General features: G+C 47.1%; 1 protein-coding gene across 2 annotated transcripts in view; it reads right to left on the reverse strand.

Moving 5' to 3' along the window:
* Positions 1–18,870, reverse strand: part of Cacna1a (calcium voltage-gated channel subunit alpha1 A) — a 233,803-nt gene that overhangs the window by 112,934 nt on the left and 101,999 nt on the right. For both annotated transcript variants that reach the window (XM_035442551.1, XM_035442550.1), the window contains exons 5-8: positions 16,749–16,901; positions 12,171–12,364; positions 6,340–6,443; positions 3,497–3,612 (exon numbers count right to left, since the gene is read on the reverse strand). In XM_035442551.1, the coding sequence (XP_035298442.1) occupies positions 3,497–3,612; positions 6,340–6,443; positions 12,171–12,364; positions 16,749–16,901 (567 nt within the window). The remainder of the gene's footprint in view (positions 1–3,496; positions 3,613–6,339; positions 6,444–12,170; positions 12,365–16,748; positions 16,902–18,870) is intronic.

The raw sequence follows: 18,870 nt of genomic DNA on the forward strand, positions 1-18,870 counted from the left end.
CTAGCAGAGGGTGCAATTGGCAGCACAAGTAGTTTGGATGTGATTTAGGCACAGCTGGGCTCCACGCTGTGGAACAGTGCTTTGGGCAGGAGGCAGCAGAGGGGGTGGGGGCTTTAAGAGACAGGTCCTTAAATTACAGGAAGGCTCTTATGGGACATCTGAGCTCTTTGTACAAGTAAGCTATCAGGCCAAGCCCGTCCAAGCTCCACCAAGTCCACCACAGACCTAGAGTCGCCACCAGGCTGAGATCCATCAACCTTAGTGAAACATCCGCACTGGCTCACACATTTGAGCCCTTGGTCCCCACATGGTGATGGTGTTTGGGAATGTTGCCATGGAGGAGAGTCACTGGGGGGCGGGCCTTCAGGCTTATAGTCCAAGCCCCACATGTTGTTCTGGTTCTGCTTGCTTGAGAGTGTGAATGTCATGTGACCAGCCAGCCTCCTGCTCCTGCCACCATGCCTCCCCTTCCTGCTGCCAGTCTACCCACCATAACAGACTCTACCCTCCGGAGCTATGAGCCAAAATAAACCCTTTCTCCCTTCTATTGTTTTTGTCACAGCAACCAGAAAGTAAGACACACTTTGTAACTGCGTATGTTTAACTCTTTATGATGTCTGTCTGCCTCAGATACTTTGTGATAACCACAACTGGATGAATGTAACAGCATCAGATCACCTCAGTCTACCTGGCCATGCTTCCCTGCTCATTCTGCTCTGCGTCTTCCCTGCCCCCTCCTTCATACTTCTCCAGGGACACCCATCTCTTGTGTTTCCACTGTGTTTCTCCTCCAGGATCTCTGCACTGGCCCTTTCCCCTCCTCCACCTCTCCCCCACTCAGCATCCCCAGCACGTCCTTTACGTCTCTGCTCAGACTTTTTTTGTTCAGGGAGACCTTAGCTGTCCATCCGACCCCAAGTGTTCCCTGCCTGCTACCTTGCCTTTTTTCTTCCCCACTTCTGTGTTTGAGACAGTCTCACTGTGCAGCCCAGACTGGCCTCCCATTCCTGATCCTCCTACTTTACCTCCCAAGTGCAGGGATGACAAGTGTGCAGCATAATGCCTGGTCTCTTTCTCCTTCTTAGCTCTTGGTGGGGAGCCTGTCTCTCACTAGCCAGTAGCAGGGATCTGCCACATTCTCAGTGTACAGTGGTGCATGGCAAAGACCAGGTGCCTGGTAAATAAACGTGTGCCTACTGACTGTCAGTTGCTACTCTGAGCATCTCTGTTTGATCGTCTTATTGAACTTTCCTCAACAGCCCTGGGAGCAGGTAGTCCCCTCCCCCACAGGCATGGACTCTGCTTCCATGGATTGAACCCAACACAGACCTGAAATACGTAGACAAGAATGCATCTATATGTTGCAGAATATTAGTTTAAGATGTGTTGCTTTTTTTTTTTTTTTTTTTGGTTTTTTGAGACAGGATTTCTCTGTGTAGCTTTGGAGCCTATCCTGGCACTTGCTCTGGAGACCAGGCTGGCCTCAAACTCACAGAGATCTGCCTGCCTCTGCCTCCCGAGTGCTGGGATTAAAGGCGTGGGCCACCAACATCTGGCTGTATTCTTTTATGTTGCATTTGTTTAACTCTGTGAAGCTGTGCTGCTGTGCCTGTCTAAAACACCTAACGGTCTAATCCAGAGCTGAACGGCCAATAGTGAGGCAGGAGAGGGCTGGGTGGGGCCGGCAGGCAGAGAGAATAAATAGGAGGAGAAATCTAGGGAAGAGGATCGAGAAAAGGAGGAGAGGAGGACACCAGGGGCCAGGCACCCAGGCACCCAACCAGCCACACAGTGAGAAGGGAAGAAAAATATTTATAATAAAGAAAGGTAAAAAGCCCAGAGGCAAATGTAGAAGAAGACAAACAGATTAATTTAAGTTAGAAAATCTGTCTAGAAACTAGCCAAGCTAAGGCCAGGCATTCATAAGTAAGAATAAGTCTCCATGTATTTATTTGGCAGCTAGGTGGAGGGCCCCCAAAAAGTTAAAAAAAATACCCAACTGCATCTATACCCAACATTTACAGACATTTTTCTTGTCATTCCCTAACAATATACAACTGCCTTAGGCACTAAGTTACTGTGCATCAGAGGAGCCCAGGGGAGGTATGTGACAGTTGTGGAGATAGAAGAGGTCATTTTCCCTAAGGGGTCCATGGATTTGCTGTTTTGGTGTCTGTGAGATCCTGAAACCAATCACCCAGATACCACTGGATTACTTTACCATCGTTTCCTTAATTGAACAGTTAAGGAAACTGAGTCATAGGTGATGTACAGGGCTAAGAGGAATTGGAGATGGAACGTGTACCCATGTTTGGTTTAAAACATGACTAGGGTAAACCAGGAGTGGTAGAAGCAATAGGATCAGGAATTCAAGGTCATCTTTGGCTAGTTTGAGACTAGTCTGGGCTATGTGAGCCCGTCTCAAAAACAAACAAAATGTCATCTCAAAGTGGCCTTTCTTTCTTTCCTTCCTTTTTATTTGATGGGAGGAAGGTCTTACTATATAGGCCCAGTTAGGTTCAAATATAACCTTTGTGAGCTGGGCGTTGGTGGTGCACGCCTTTAATCCCAGCACTCGGGAGGCAGAGGCAGGCGGATCTCTGTGAGTTTGAGGCCAGCCTGGTCTCCAGAGCGAGTGCCAGGATAGGCTCCAAAGCTACACAGAGAAACCCTGTCTCGAAAAAACAAAACAAACAAACAAACAAAAACAACCCCCCCAAAACCCCCCAAAACAAATATAACCTTCCTGCCTCAGCCTCATGTGATGATTTTAATGTCAACTTGCCACCAAATTAGAACCCTCTGAGTGGGAAGCCTTGCCTGAGAAATTGTCTTGTCTTAACAACTGGTGTGGAAAGAATATGTTAGCAGCCCAGATGGCCATGGCGTGGCAGGAGGCAGGGTATCTGGCCTTCTCTCTCATAGGAGTCAATTTCTGCTTCATTTGCTGCTGCGATTCCTTCACTGACATGAGAACCAACATTTTCAGACTTCTACTCTGACTGAAGACAGACAGTGACTCTCCAGGAACTTGCCAGGTTTTTGGTACTAGATAGGGACTGCCAAGGCACCCAAACTTGTGGATGGAGGAACTACTGGGTCCCTGGTCTTTGCAGTATGGAGAGCAAGCCAGCAACCAGTGTTCCTCCATGGTCTCTGCTTCAGTTCCTGCCTCAAGGTTTCTGCCTTGAGCTTGTGCCCTTGACTTCCTCAACAATGGGCTGTAAAGTGTAAGCTAAAATCAGCCCTTTTGGTCACAGTGTTTGTCACAGGAAGAGCAAGTGAACCAGCAGAGCCCCCAGCACTGGGCTACAGGTGTGCACTGCAGGCCTTACTCTGCTGTGGATCTTACCGCTAAAATCTGAGGCTAGCAGTTTGGATCCTCTTTCTCCTCCCATCATCACCCTCCCTTAGGCCTCTTCAAAGTGCAGGTATGACTCTGGGTTGTCCATGACCAGAATGCCCATCCTTGGACCCCAAGATGAAAGGGCCTCACCTGCTTTTGAGATCCACTCCATGTATCCATTGAGCTCACGCTCAATCTGCTGTTGTCTCCTGAGTTTCAGAAAGGCCCTCCGGTTCTCCACACGTTCTCTTTCTTTGGCAAACTCCCTGCAGAATCACAAAGAAGCCAGAGGTTGGTGGCCATGGAGCTCCATTGGTAAATACCTGGTGACCATGCACAGAGTCCTGGGTTCCCTCCCCAGCACAGCAGGAACCTGGCAAAACAGTGCATGCCATTTATCCCAGCACTCAGAAGACGGAGGTAGGAGAATCACAACTCAAGGTCACTGACTAGAAAGACCATCCTGGGCTAGTGAGACCCTGTCTTAAAAATAAACTAAAAAACAAACAAACAAACAAAAAAACAAAAAAAACCCCAAAGTATCTTGACTCCCTCAACAAAGCCAAAAACAGATTCTGTTTTTAAGGAAGAATTTAAGAGGCCATGTGTGTTTGGGGGTTCAGTGAAGGCAGTGGCTCTCAACACAGCAGTCAGTCCTCAAGGAGGCCGTCCTAATCTTTCTGACAGTGCACACACCTCCAAACGTTCCCACACATCTGGACCAAAAAGGCAAGAGCATGAAGCTAAGCCAATCACTGCTGACACACACACACACACACACACACACACACACACACACACACACACACACACACGAGTCCCCACCACCCCCAGAACATTTCTGCTAAACCCTTCCAGCCCTTTTTCTGTCAGCAGCTCTCCTTCCCTGTGGCTCTGCAGCCATCTTGTGAGTATCTTGAGATATCAACTATCTGCCAACAAAAGTCTTGGTTACAGATGTCAGGGAGGAACCCTGGAAGAATTGGGGATCGCTGTTGGCAGTATGGAGCTACATTATGAGCTCCCACACTTCTTTGCTGAGAAATATGAAGTCTATTCATAGTTAAGGGTTTTTGTTATTAAAGTAATTTTTGGGACTTGGGGACCATTTGTGTTAGGCGAATGCATTTAACATACTTATTTATAAATTTTATTTACGTGTGTGTGTGTGTGTGTGTGTGTGTGTGTGTGTGTGTGTGTGTGTACCATGCTTGAGCAGATGCCTTTGGCATCTAGAAGAGGGTGTCTGATTTCCTACAGCTGGAGTTACAGGTGGTTGGTTACAGGCTGCCCAATGTGGATACTGGGAACTGAACTTAGGTCCCCTGTAACAGCAGTAACCACTCTTTTTTGTTTTAGATTTATATGCTTGAGTGTTTTGCCTGCATGTATGTATGAGCATCAGGTGTGTGCCTGGTGCCAGAGGTCAGACCTCTGGGACCCATCATATAGGTGATGCTGAGTTATCTCTCCAGCCCCCTCCCTTTTTTGAAGCAGGGTATTACTGTAGACCAGTCTGGCCTTGAACTCCCAGAGATCCACTTGCCTTTGCCTACAGAGTGCTAGGATCAAAGATGTGCATCACCACGACCAGCTTATCAGTAAACATGTTTGACTGCTGGGCCATCTCCCAAATTCCAAGCAAAATGCATGTTTGATTCTGTTATATATTTTTTTTGTTGTCATTGTTTTATTTTTATGAAACAGGGTCTGACTCTGTAACCCAGCTTGGCCTGGAACCGACTATGAAGTAAATTTTCAGTAATTCTCTTGTCTCAGCTTCCTGAGTGCTGAGATTATATGTGTGAGTCACCACCCACTGCTTCATAGTTTTTTATTTGTTTAATTTATTTTTTAAAGATTTATTTATTTGCATTTTATGCGTATGGGTGTTTTGCTTCCTTGTATGTCTGTGTACTATGAATGTACTTGATGCCTGGAGGTCAAAAGAGGTTGCTGGATTCCCTGGAACTAAAGTTAAAATTGTTGCTAATGGCCGTCTGGGTTAACCTGGGTCCTCTGGAGGAGCAGCTAACTCTCCTAAGTGCTCTTAACTGCTGACCATTTATGCAGCCCCTTATTTATTTATTTATTTATTTATTTATTTATTTATTTATTTATTTTTGAGACAGGGTTTTGTTTCAAAGCCTGGGACAGCCTGGACCTCACGATCCTCTTTCCTTAGCCTCCTATGCCGGGATCACAAACCCATGCACCACACATGACTTGTGTGCTATGATTATTTGAAAGGCAAGAAAGGGGGAACCCAAAGTATTGTTTTCTTTTAATTACTCTTTCTTAAATTTATCTATTTTATTTTATCCATATTGATGTTTTGCCTGAATGTATGTCTGTGTATCACAGATGTGTTGAATTCCTTGGATCTGAGGTTACAGACAACTGTCAGCCAGCCATGTGGATGCTATCAATTGAACTGTGGATGAGCAGTCAGTGCTCTCAAACAAGTCATCTCTTCAACTCCCCAAAGTATTGATGTTACTAGAGGTTCTTGTCCCACTAGGTCCTGCTGCCCTCAAGCCCCAAATAAGCACACGGATGCTATATTAGTTATAAAACTGTTGGTCGATGGCTAGGGTTTTTTATCGGCTAGCTCTGTCTTAATTATTAACCCATTTCTATAAATCTATGTATTTCCACGTGGTCTTAGCTGACTGGAGAACACCTAGTGTGTCCTTTCTTCCCGGTCCCTACATGGCATCCCCACAAAGCCTCTCTCCCAGCCTTCTCCTCATCTCCTAGCCCTGCCTATTTTCCTGCCTCTACTGGCTACTGGTCAAACAGTGTTTTATTCATCATATTGATTTTATAAAAATAAAAACTAACAAACAAAAAGCCCCAGAAGGGCTTCTTCATTGGTTGACCCTAGCGGCATACAATCTATGCAGCTGGCTTACTAATGAGAGTCTTGCTGATTGAGAACCAGGAAGGAAGTTTATTCATGTTCGATGGAGGGCAAAGTAGCAGAGACTTACCCAGATAGCACACCCAGCACAAGGTTCAGCATAAAAAAGGAGCCGATGATGATGAGGGGAATGAAGTACAACCAGTTCCAAGTGTTCCCTGAGGCATCATTGCTCTGCAGAGTGCAAAGAGGGAAAGCATGTGAGATGGGAGTTGGGCACAGGTGGGACTGAGGAGGAGCAACAGTGTTAGCCTCATGTCTCCTGTGATTCTGTTTCAATTGTTCCTGACTTGTGGAATCCTGGCACATTGGAAGCCACATGAGGGATGTGGAAGGTAAAGTTTAGATGGTGGGGAATATCACCAAGGTGCCACCAGGGGACAAAGCTCTCTCATGTCACACACAGTTTTTTTTTGGGGGGGGGATTTTCAAGACAGGGTTTCTCTGTGGCTTTGGAGCCTATCCGGGCACTTGCTCTGTAGACCAGGCTGGTCTCGAACTCACAGAGATCCACCTGCTGCTGCCTCCCAAGTGCTGGAATTAAAGGCGTGCACAACCAATGCCCAGCTTCACACACAGTTCTTAAGGCATCTGGGAGCCAAGGTGATGCCTAGGAGGATTTTGGACCTGAGTCTGAAATGAGAAGGAACCCCCCCCCCACACACACACCTCACACACACCCCCTGAAATGTAGAAAGGAATGAATCTTGGATCCCACTCTTATCTTTACATAGTCATCATTTTCCCTTAGAGGAAGCATATGGCTACAGTGTCTCATGGTCTGGTGAACTCAGAGCCACAAGCCTATTCCTCAAGTATCTCCACCACGCCCTGGGATGTGATGAGAATCACAGCAACACAAACCTATCTCTAGGATGTGTCCAGATAATTCTGCAGGGAGGAGGAGTCTGCAGATAGCATACTCTTGAAATGAATAACAGAAAACTGAGAGAGGAGAATGAGAGGAAAAGAAGAGGAAGACAGAAAATGAAGAGGATGAAGTGGATGTGAGGGGAAGGGAAAGTTGGCTGTAGGGAACAACTGGTATGAGCATTAATCGAGCATTTACTATTTGCCTGTCCTCCTCTATATTAATTCACTTGTCTCCTCTTCACAAAGCCCCACACAATCACCATATGCATTTTTACAACTGGAATGAAGACTGAGAAAGACAACCAACTAGCCCAGAGTCACAGAGTGCCAGGTGTGGATTTTGAATGTCCAAATCTGTGGACCTGACCTGTTTCCTGGAGAAGATTCTCCTCCAGTCTAGGGATGGTGGATCCTCCCAGTGGTTGGTCACCTGTAACACTTGGAAAATGTGGGGCTCTTAAGTGTGGCTTTAAAAGCTCATTTTTAGAAGCAAGCACAAATACTATAGAGTGGAACTCTATGGTCAATTTGTGGATGTGGTTGGTTCTTTTGAAGGCTGGGAGAGGATCTGTTTCCTGTCTCTCTCCAGACATTTGGTACTTTTCTGGTCATCTTGTGTCACCCACCTCCAACTCTGCCTTCATCTTAACATGGTCTGCCTCTTATGTTTGTCTTTTCATAAAGACATAAGTCTAATTTGTTTAGGGACATCTACTGATCCCAATGTATTGAATTACATGTGCAGTGACTACTTCCAAATCAAGTCATATTCTGAGCTACTGGGGTTTTTGTCACTATGATTTATTGTTGTTTGTGGTGCTGGGCACAACCTTGTGCAGTTGACACAGTACTCTAGACCTGAACCACACACCCAGACCTGTGTGTTTTCTCAGGAAGGGTATCATAATGTAGCCCAAGCTGACCTCAAATTCCTGATTCTACGGCCTGGGATGACAGTCAGGCACTAGCACATCAAAATAACACATAAGGTTTGAGAGGACAGAGTACTCTGAGAAATAATGGTTTCTACTCAAACTGGTAGGTGCATTACCAAGCCCTAGCCAGGCCACTCCCAGATGGCTACCCAATAGAAATGTGAAGCTATGCTCACCCCAGGCATGCACAAGAATGTTCACAGTGAACACCAGAAGAATGCCCCAAGCTGTGAACAATCTAGAACGTTATCAGCAGGAGGTAGTATACAGGAGTGTCTATCCGATGATGGGCTGCTATAGGAAGCTGTACAATGCCAAGTGAAAATTTCCACATAGACAGCATACATGTATGACTCCTAGCCAGACACAGAATATACACATTGTATAGCAATTTCCTCTGAGATAAAACTATCCACTTCAGAGGGAAGTTTCTTTCTTTTTTTTGGGGGGGGGGATTTCAAGGCAGGGTTTCTCTGTGGCTTTGGAGGCTGTCCTGGAAATAGCTCTTGTAGACCAGGCTGGTCTCAAACTCACAGAGATCTGGCTGCTTCTACCTCCCGAGGAGTAGGCCACCACTACCCGGCTCAAAGGAAAGTTTCTTAATAGACAAAGGATGTTCTAAGGGGAGGTGAAACATTCCACTCTGCAGGGAAGCTCCTTAAGTTCAGGAAGTAAAACAACTCAAAAGCTTCAGGAAGCCCCTGAAACTTACCAGATTCACTAGGCCCTTCTCTCCCTGAGTGTATATAAGGACTGCTGACAGACTTTCAGACATGCTGAGTGCCTAGAAGAGGCAGAGACCAGACAAGTGGCTTGGGAGAGACTCAGACCACTGAGCTGCCTGAGAGATAGTTTTCTACCTGTTGACCAGCTGCAGGTGCAGTGCATTCCAGGTCCCCAGGTTTTGTGAGCTGTCACCATCACTGGGGTGGGCTTTGGTGATGCTGTCTTTGAGTACTTTTGTACCTGTAAGTAACCCCTCACCCACAATCCTGTAAGTAATCCCTGTAAAACTTATTGGTTCACCAAATTAGACTTGGGTGCTGTCCCTACTTTGGTTCCCTAGCTGAAGTGGGTAGACGTCTGTTTGCATCGCTCCATGGATGGTGCCGCTCTGCAGCCAGAAGGCAAAGAAAAGGCCAATGACGGCGTGCAGACACCAGGGACCCCAGACACATGGGAAGCTGAGACAGGATGACTTGAGCTCAAGAGTGTAAGGTCAACCCAGAAAGCACAGACTGTCTCAAAAACTAACCTCCACCTGCCTTTAATCCCAGCCAATCTACACAGAGAATTCCAGGCTAGCCAGAACAAATAGTGAAGCTTTGTCTAAAAAAAATTAAAACAGGGTGGGAAGTAGGGAGTATGGCTTAGAAATAGAACCCTGGAATCTGACTCCTGCAACATCAGAAAGAATTAGACACATTTATTATTAATGTATTTACTCAAACAATTAAAACAAGTTGCTTTTAATCATGGCTGCATACAGGATTCTGAAGAAAATGAATGCCCGAGACCCTAGTCCACAGCCTGTTCTGTCAAACTCAGCATCCCAGCTTTGCTCCCAAAGACTGAAGAAAGAAGTCATTGGAATATGCCGGACAGAAGGCAGCACGGCTCTGTGTTCTTCTTGGCACTGTGGAGCTGAGATCTTCTTGTTAGAGTCCTTAGGCTAAATATAGTGCTGGAAGCCATAGCCAGCACCAGCAGCAGCCAGCAAGAAGAAGGGCTCTGGGCTGTCACATGGGATGGCTCAGATGGGGACAGAGGGGGGTGGTGGAGGGGTGTAAGGTAGCCGCTTTCCTCAGTTGCACTTGTCTGCACTCTACTCCCTGACAAGGGCTGTGTGACAGTCATAGAGCTCTGGCCTTTTGAAATGGACTAAAATCCTCTTGTGAATTCCAAGAGGGTGTGTATGACCGTCTGTCATCTCAGGTGGGAAACTAAAGCCCAGAGAGGCAAAATCATAAGCTCACTGACCTGCGGTTCATGGAGTTTCCTGTGAGGGTGCCTAAGCCAGAGCTACCAGATCCTGTGAGTGACACCCAGACTCTCTGCAGGTATTGCCATGTCAAGATGAAGTCATCAGGGTAGGTCCTAATCCTGTGACCACTGTCCTTTCATAAAGAGGCAGTCAGGCAGAGAGATGGACATACAGAGAAGGGCAGGGCAATAGGAGGTGAAGGCAGGGGTGGTGCGTGTCAGTGAAGGAGGAGACAGAAAGGACTCCATATAGGGGTGTGAAGGTAGAGGCCTGCTGACAGCTCTGGATCAAGGACAACAAATTTTGGTTGTTTTAAGCCACTCAGCTTATGGGAAGAAGGGACAGGGAAAAGACAGGTCCTTTAGAGACACAGCCCTGGTGCCCTGCTTCCTCACCTAGCCTGTGACCAGCACAGTCTTTCCACGTCTCCCATGGATGAGCCCCCAGAGGAGGCCAGCACCTTCACTATCCACTTCTCAGTGAACCCCAGGGGAGACCAGCACCCTCACTATCCATTTCTCAGATGGGGCTATCCTCAATTCAGCAGTTGTTTTGGAAAACATGTTACATGCGAACAGTTCTGATGATAAAACCTCCTGACAAAAGCAACCTAAGGGGAACATGTTTCAGCTCAAAGTCCAGCAGTTCAGTCTCTCATGGTGGGCAAATCAAGGCAGCAAGAGCTTGGAGCAGCCACCACACTGCAGTCAGGAAGCTGAGCATAGGGGACTGGTTTGGGTTTGTTTCTCCTCTTTATACAGCACAGGATCCTAGCCTAGGAATAGTTTGCTCCCCTTGGTGGTCACTGAGGTCTTTCTTCCTCAGTGAATCTCATCAAGATAGCCTGCTCGTCATAACCCCCAGCTAGGCGGTGGTGGTGCACACCTTTAATCTCAGCACTCAGGAGGCAGAGGCAGGCAGATCTCTTTGAGTTCAAGGCCAGCCTGGTCTACAGAGTGAGTTCCAGGACATCAAGGGCTACACAGAAAAACCCTGTCTTGAAAAATCAATCAACCAACCAAACAAACAAAAAAGCAAAGCAAAGCAAAGCAAAAAGAAACAAAACCCAAAGGCAATCCTTCCCAAGTATGCCTAGAGGTGTGTCTTTAGGTGATTCCATGTCCTATGAAGTTGACAACACTCGCCATCATGTCATGTCTGTTTGCCCTGTAAGTAACACTCATTCATGTTTCTGAAGGTATCTCAACACCCATTCATTGGTGAGTAACTACCATAAATTTGTTGGTTTGCCAAACCGGACTCTGGTGGAATCGCTCCTCTGACTTGTTGTGGGTTCTCCATTTGAAGTGAATGGAATTCTGTTTACTTCCCCAGGAAAGATTAACAGCACCACACACACACAGGTGGGAAGCCAAATGGCTTCCCCGTCATTCTGCTTTCTGGATGCTTCTAACTCCTGTCACTCTGGCTGTGCTCAGCACCCTGTCTCATGTTGATAACAAGTGGACCCCCAGAGCCGGAGGAGTCTGATTCATCATGAGCAGTGCTAAGTCCTCACGTGGTGCCTAGCACTTAGTGAGCACTCAATAAATACTCTTCAGGCAAATTAATGGCTGAGGCCCAGAGAAATCCTTAGGTGCCTTCTGCCTTTTTTCCCTCTTTTTTTTTTTTTTTTTTTTTTTTTTTGAGCCTGGCTCATTCAGAAAAAAAAAAAAGCCACAGAGAAGATGTAAGAAAAAAAATAAAACAAACAAACAAAACAAACTCTCAATTTAAGAAAACAATCACTTTTCACTTCCACAGTTTGAGATAAAGATTAGGTCATGATAAAGATAAAGATTTGATCTTGAAGAAGCAAGGCTTGTCAGTGACCTTGAGGGAAGCCCAAGGCCCATAAGTCATGGATGGCCACGCCCAGGATACTATATATCCCATGTCATGGATGGCCACGCCCAGGGCTGGATGGCATTGCATGTGCAGGCTGGAAGGTCCCACTCTTTTACCCATGCTGAGTTCAGGACGGCACACTGAAAGCATATTTAACACCTGGCCTAGGCACCATGAGGACGGACTGTGTATGTACTATACAGACTTCCAGAGCGCAGGGCTCCCCCCCAATGCTGCCTTGTGTGCTCCAGCGGCACTTACATTGTAGAGGAGATCAGTCCAGCCTTCCATGGTGATGCACTGGAAAACAGTGAGCACAGCAAACAGAATGTTGTCGAACTGAGTGATGCCGTTGTTGGGCCCTTCCCAGTACGGCTGACACTTGGTCCCGTTGGGGCAGGTGCGGGCGGGCTCCTCTGTCCCACACGGAGCTGGCGACTCACCCTGGATGTCGTCTAGAAAAGACAAAGTGGAGAATAAGAAGGAGGGACAGGAAAGAACAGACAGAGAACAGGAAACAGTGATTATTGGGCTGAAATATCAGTGTCCGATTTTAGAACTCTCAGTTCCTATCTGCAGCATCACATTCTTCAACTCTTGTGTTTTTTTCCAGTTTTGCACCAGTTTAATTCTCCTTCCTTTCTTTACTTTAAAAAAATATTTTATTTATTTATTATGTATACAACATTCTGATTCCATGTATATCTGCACACCAGAAGAGGGCTCCAGATCTCATTATAGATGGTTGCGAGCCACCATGCGGTTGCTGGGAATTGAACTCAGGACCTCTGGAAGAGCAGTCAGAGCTCTTAACCTCTGAGCCATCTTTCCAGCCCTTTTTTTTTTTTTTTTTTTTTTTTTTTTTTTTTGAGAAGAGTTTCTTTGTGTAGTCCTGGAATTTGCTCTGTAAACCAGGCTAGTCTTGAACTTAGAGATCCGCCTGCCTCTGCCTCCCAACTGCTAGGATTAAAGGCATGCACCACCACCTCTGGGCCCTTGTTCTTTTCTTAACCTGTTGAAACTGAGTTATTTTCTTTAAGTCTACAAATTGTCCTTCAAGTGCAGCTTTGACTGCATCTCAGAAACACTGTCGTGGTTATTATTCATTACTGTGAAAATTGTCCCTGTGGCGGTTTTAACAGAAATGGCCTTCACAGACTCATGTTCTAATCCTTGGTCCTCAGGAGAGGTACTATTATGGGGTGAGGCCTTGCTGGAGGAAGTGTGTCACTGGTGGACTTTGACGTGATAGAAGCTCAAGCCAGGTCCAGTAACCCTCTCTCTTCCTGTTGTCTGCAGATCCAGATGTAGAATTCTTGGCTGCTTCTCCAGCACCATGTCTGCCTGCACATGGACATGCTTCCTGATATGATTATAATGGACTAAACCTCTGAACCTGTAAGCCAGCCCCAATTAAATGTTTTCCTATATAAGAGTTGCCATGGTCATGGTGTCTCTTCACAGCAATAGAAACCCTAGCTAAGACAGTCCCCAATTTCCATGACCCATGGGTAACTACTAAATATTTATTTGGAAAAATAAACTTGAGAGAGAGGGGAAGAAAGAGAGAGGGGTGATTTTCCATGAATTAAGACTGGCTGCAACACCAAGTAACTCGGGGCCAGCTTTGCTCAAGTCTACCCTCTGGCCCACTTAGACCACTCACTAGCATATTTTGAAGGCAAATCCCCAACATCAGATAGTCTCATCTGCAAACGAGAAGTATGCCTCTGGCTTTCCAAATGCTTGTGGCACTTTTATTGGCAGCCACATGAGCCAGTGTTCTATGCTGCATCTTGCCAGCCTTTAACTTCTGGTATGTGTTGTGTGATCCACAGCACGATCAGATCATGGTGCCATGAAATGTGAATCACCTGGGTGGACTTTTAGGGCCTTGCTGACTGCTTTTCTTTGTGACATACAAGGGGTCCTGGGGTGCGGGACAGGCACACATGGTTCCTGCCCTTACCCCAGGGTAGGAATACAACAGAGCTTTCTTTCCCAACACTAGGAGACACATTGTGATATGTTAGGAGTGCCAGGGGCTACTCCTTAACGCTGAGACCCAAGACAGTGTGGGTGGGGGAGGCCCAAAGGTCAGAGCCAAATCCTTTGGTATTGAAGTGAACACGGAGGCACTGGACATCTGACTCAACCTGGCCACAAACTTACTGTGCAGCTCCAACTCTTGGAAATCCTCTTGCCTCAACCTCATCAGGGCTGGTTTGAGAAGGCTCAAAAACAAAGATGACATGTTTGAAAAGAAAACTAACAGCCAAGTGTATGAAAATGCAAGTTTCCACTCAACAGACTTCCATTTCCTGTGTGCAGCTGGCTTTACTGCACCCACTCCAGCTGCCATACAGGGAAGGGGACCGTTTGTAGTCCCCACTAGATGGAGTCATCCTGTCAACAGTGAGGAATGTGCCCAGGTAGTGAGTGACTCCTGTCACACCTGTCACCCCAGAACCCATGTGGCTGAAAGATGACTGGTTTCAGGCTAGCCTGGGCTACACTGTAAGACTGTCTTAAAACAAGATAAAGACCAAACCAACCAAAAAGCAAAACTAAAACACAACAAAGAAAGTAAACAAAGGCAATAAAAAGGCCTTGCTTCTAATTTAGATAGCTAGGCTGCACTCACACTAGACTTCCACACATTGAGTGCAGACAAGAAAATGAAACCATTAAAGCTTAAGGCTCACTGGGCGTTGGTGGCACACGCCTTTAATCCCAGCACTGGGGAGGCAGAGGCAGGAGGATCTCTGTGAGTTCAAGACCAGCCTGGTCTACAAGAGCTAGTTCCAGGACAGCCTCCAAAGCCACAGAGAAACCTGTCTCGAACCCGCCCCCCCCCCAAATAAAAGCTTAAGGCTCGGGGTTCTACAGAGGCCCCCTGGGAAGATCACCTGTGTCTCTTGAACCTTCTCTGCCCCACTTCCAGTCCAAATCTGGTTCATGTGAAACCCTGTGTTTACCTGGTTAATTGTGGTGTCCCTACTTCCTCAGGCCTCCCTGCCCCCAATTTTCCTGTGTGTGGGAAGCACGGAGACAACACCACATCAGTCGCTTTGCCTAGAAATGCATGCAAGCCAGGGTCCTGTTCATCTAGGATTCTAGAAACTCGTAGAAAACAGGAAGCATTCCACTTTGTCTTGGAGTCTGTGAATGTGTGGGATGGCAGTGGGTGATAGGAAGTGGGCTCCCTGAGCCTGTGGCTGGGAACGGCCTATCTTTAGCAACATCATCCAGAGGTGTGCTCGACCCCAGCCCCCTCAACCCCAGCCGTCTTCGACGCCAAGCACTCCCAGGGTTGATTCGAGAAACACAGCCATCCGGAGTCAGAGAAATTCAGCTATAAATATATTTTAAAATTAGCCTGCTGCTGGGGCGTCTGTGTATATCTGTTTCTTACTCACACATCTTACAGTCTTAATCGGGAGCTCTTTGGATCACCTCCTGAATCCAGGCTGCTGTCCTCCATGGCTCCACCTACATTTGTCCCCCCACAACCCCACTGGGACCCCAGCCAGCCAGCCCTGGATGGGAAAACAAAACAAAACCAAAAACACCCCAGAAACTTCACACAGCCTGAGCCCCTAGGTCCTAAGTTTGGGTTTTTCTGTTTGTGGCTGATAGACACTTTCTCTGTCTTCCGCCCGGGTGAGGCCAGGTGCAGAAATAGATCTGCTTCAATTAACACCTTCTTCATTGGAGAAAGAAATAATTAGGCCACTCTGTATTGAGCAAACTTCACAAGCCCAGGAGAGAAGAAGCAGGAGAAAGAAATGACATTTCAGCATTCTAGAACAACTTTTCCAGCTGGGACCTGGCCAGGACACCATCCTCTGTGGATCTGCTTGGGGTCAGTGGGTGCAGTTGGCACAAGGCCACTCCTGCCCATAGCCTTCTTCTCTGGTTGTCTTTCCCAACAAGGCACCACACCTCTCCGCCCCTGGGTTCATTTTTTCTCTGGCTATGGAAACCCAGACTTCCTGCTCTGGACAGGGGGTCCAAGTACTGAAAACACAGGTACCCCCTTTTGTTTGAGTCTTCTTGGTTCTAGGGCATAATGCAGCTCTAGTTTGGTGAGTCTAGGATAAAACTGGAAATGCATCTTGAGGGCCTGCACTTCCAAATGTGAATGCAGCATACGAAAGACTTCCACATTGCTGGTCAGACCTGAGTCCCAAGTGCAGCTCCATGCTGACCTCTGTGGGACCCACATCATGGTTCCCTCTGGACTCAGCCTCCTGAGTCCAGAAAAAGCAGGATGGGGCACTGGGCAGGCAGGCCACACCTGCTGGGTGCTGGGTTCTGACGGGATGAAACAGGATCCTCTCAGAGGCAGGGTTCCATTGCCTGGGACAGGTCCTGTCAGGGGCTGGGTACTGAAGGAGAAGGGCAGGACCCTCCGTCTCCTCGGTGGTGAAGTACTTCCTGATGTTTCCAGATACTACAACATTGCTCCATGCATACATGAAAAACTGCTCACGAGCACACCCTCTCTGTGTCTCCCAGGGGTGCCAAGCAAACCACTTGTCCCCTGGGTTGCCTTTAGGGGCCCCCAAACCCAACACTGCAGCTGTGATCAAGGGATCAGAGGCAACTGTCCTTCCTGCAGGCAGTTTAGCCATGTTGGGGATGTACCCAGGGCCTCATGCATGTCCAACAAGACCCCAGGCCCCAGCCATGCATGCAGCCTTCTCTCTGGCGGACTATAAACAGGCCCATTGCTGCAGAGTCCCAGCTTCCAGGGCTGGGGGAACCAGTTCCCCTGCTCATCCTTTCTGAAACTTTGTCCCAAAAAAGCCCTCACATCCCACAGTGTGGACCTACCTGTCCCCTCTTCAAAGCAGGTGGTATGAAATTTTCCCATATAAAATTCTAACCCTATGATTGCAAAAATAAGGATTGCAAAAAACAGGAGTAGGCCGATCTGCAGCAGAGGGATCATTGCCTTCATGATTGACTTCAGGACGACTTGTAAACCTGGGGAGACAAAGAGGGCCAGTGAGTGAGCACCCTGCCAAGTGCCTCCCATGGAGCCCAGAGTGGGGTCAACGAAGTAGGTGGTCACTCACCCCCAAGAAAGACCTCAGTATTTATGATCTAGAAGGTTCTTTGAGGAGTTTTAGGGCTCAAGGGCAGCTAGCCAGGGCTTTCAAAGCCATTTTCTGGGTAGCTCAGTGGCTTCCTTCCACAAGGGGGTGCTGTTTCCCTAAACTGCCCCTTCACGCAGTCTCTCTTTAGTTACCCAGCAGCCCTGCAGGGCCTGCAGCTAGCACCTGGACTCTCAGCTCCAAAGATCAACTTCCTTATTATCTCCTCAGCTTGTAGTCATGACCTGTGGAGGCAGCTGCAGGATAAAAATCACCTCCATTTTACAGACTAGGAAGTGAGGCCCAGGGGGTCTGGTTTCTCTACAAGGGACGGCAAAGTCAGGGTTCATCCTGGAGTCTACCCGACGCTGAGCCTGCCATACACTACCCACATAAGCTTCTGTGTTCCGAGTAACTCAACTGAGGAGGATGACGTTGGACATGGGAGCAGGTAGCACCAGGGGGACATGGCCAGCTATATGCCACCGGGTGTGGGAGATTTGGATGTGGGGAGTAACAGATTGGGGCCTAGGCAAGCCCTTGTCCTCACAGTCAGTGTCTTCACCTCACTGGATGACGCATGCACGTTGGTGGACTGTCTCAGTGACAGCTTTAGGTATTTTTTGAGAGACAGGAAGGAGTTAAATTGACAATGCTCAAATTTTCATCGTATGTGAAAAGTCCCACGATTTTAAACTTTTTAAAAGTTTAATTATTGTAATTAAACTGGGCACTGGTGGCTCATGCCTTTAATCCCAGCACTTGGGAGGCAGAGGCAAGTGGATCTCTGTGAGTTCGAGGCCAGCCTGGTCTCAAAGTGAGTTCCAGAACAACAGGCTCCAAAGCTACACAAAGAAACCTTGTCTTGAAAAATATATATACTATATATGTATATATATATATATATATATATATATATATATATAGTAATTATTTGCAGAGGTCAGAGGACAACTTTGTGGAGTCAGTTCTCTACTTTTCTCGGGGGTCACACTCAGGTCATCAGGCTTGTTTGGTAAGTACTTTACCACTGAGCTATGTTGCCAGCCCACCACAATTCTAAAACTCAAGGAATGTTGTAACAATTTTTTCCCTTATCTGCTCTTCTTCCTCTTTTGCAAACTAGAAGGAAACAGAATGAGACTTGTAACTTCCCTGTGGAGCAGGTCAAATCCTGACTGCAGCTTCTGCGCTGTACAGTCCTTCCAGTGTCCGGGAGCTTCCCTGTGGACTGCAGTATTTGCAGACACCAAGTCTGCGCTGTACAGCAGATGCCGTTACACAGTCTACACATAACCTCCTGTGTCAATAATCTTGAGATAACTGTTTGTTTTCGAGACAGGGTTTCTCTGTGCCGTCCTGGCTGTCCTGGAACTCACTCTGTAGACCAGGCTGACCTCAAACTCACAGAGATCTGCCTGCCTCTGCCTCCTGAGTGCTGGGATCAAGGGCACGAGTCACTGCACCCAGCTTCTATGTAACATTTGACAACTAACACAATGCTAACACTGTAAGTAGATTTAGACTGTGTTGTTCAGTGAAAAGAAAGACATGCTCAGTACAGATGAGGCTGTTCCCTCACGAGTGCTTTCAACCACAGCTTGCTGACAGTGAGTGTGGAACCCATAGACACAGGGCAGATTGAATGAGGGCCCTTTCACTGTATTCTTCATGGGTAAGTTGTTTTATTTCTTAAAATTTTAAATGATTTGTTTTTATTTTATGTGTATGAGTGTTTGGTTTGTAAGCATGTTGGTGCACCATCTGTGTGCCTGGTACCCACAGAGGCCAAAGGAAGGTACTGAATATTCTGGGAATGGAGTTAAAGACAATTGTGAGTCCCTGTGAGGGTGCTGGGA

Source organism: Cricetulus griseus, chromosome 3, assembly GCF_003668045.3.
Source record: "Cricetulus griseus strain 17A/GY chromosome 3, alternate assembly CriGri-PICRH-1.0, whole genome shotgun sequence".
Taxonomy (NCBI): domain Eukaryota; kingdom Metazoa; phylum Chordata; class Mammalia; order Rodentia; family Cricetidae; genus Cricetulus; species Cricetulus griseus.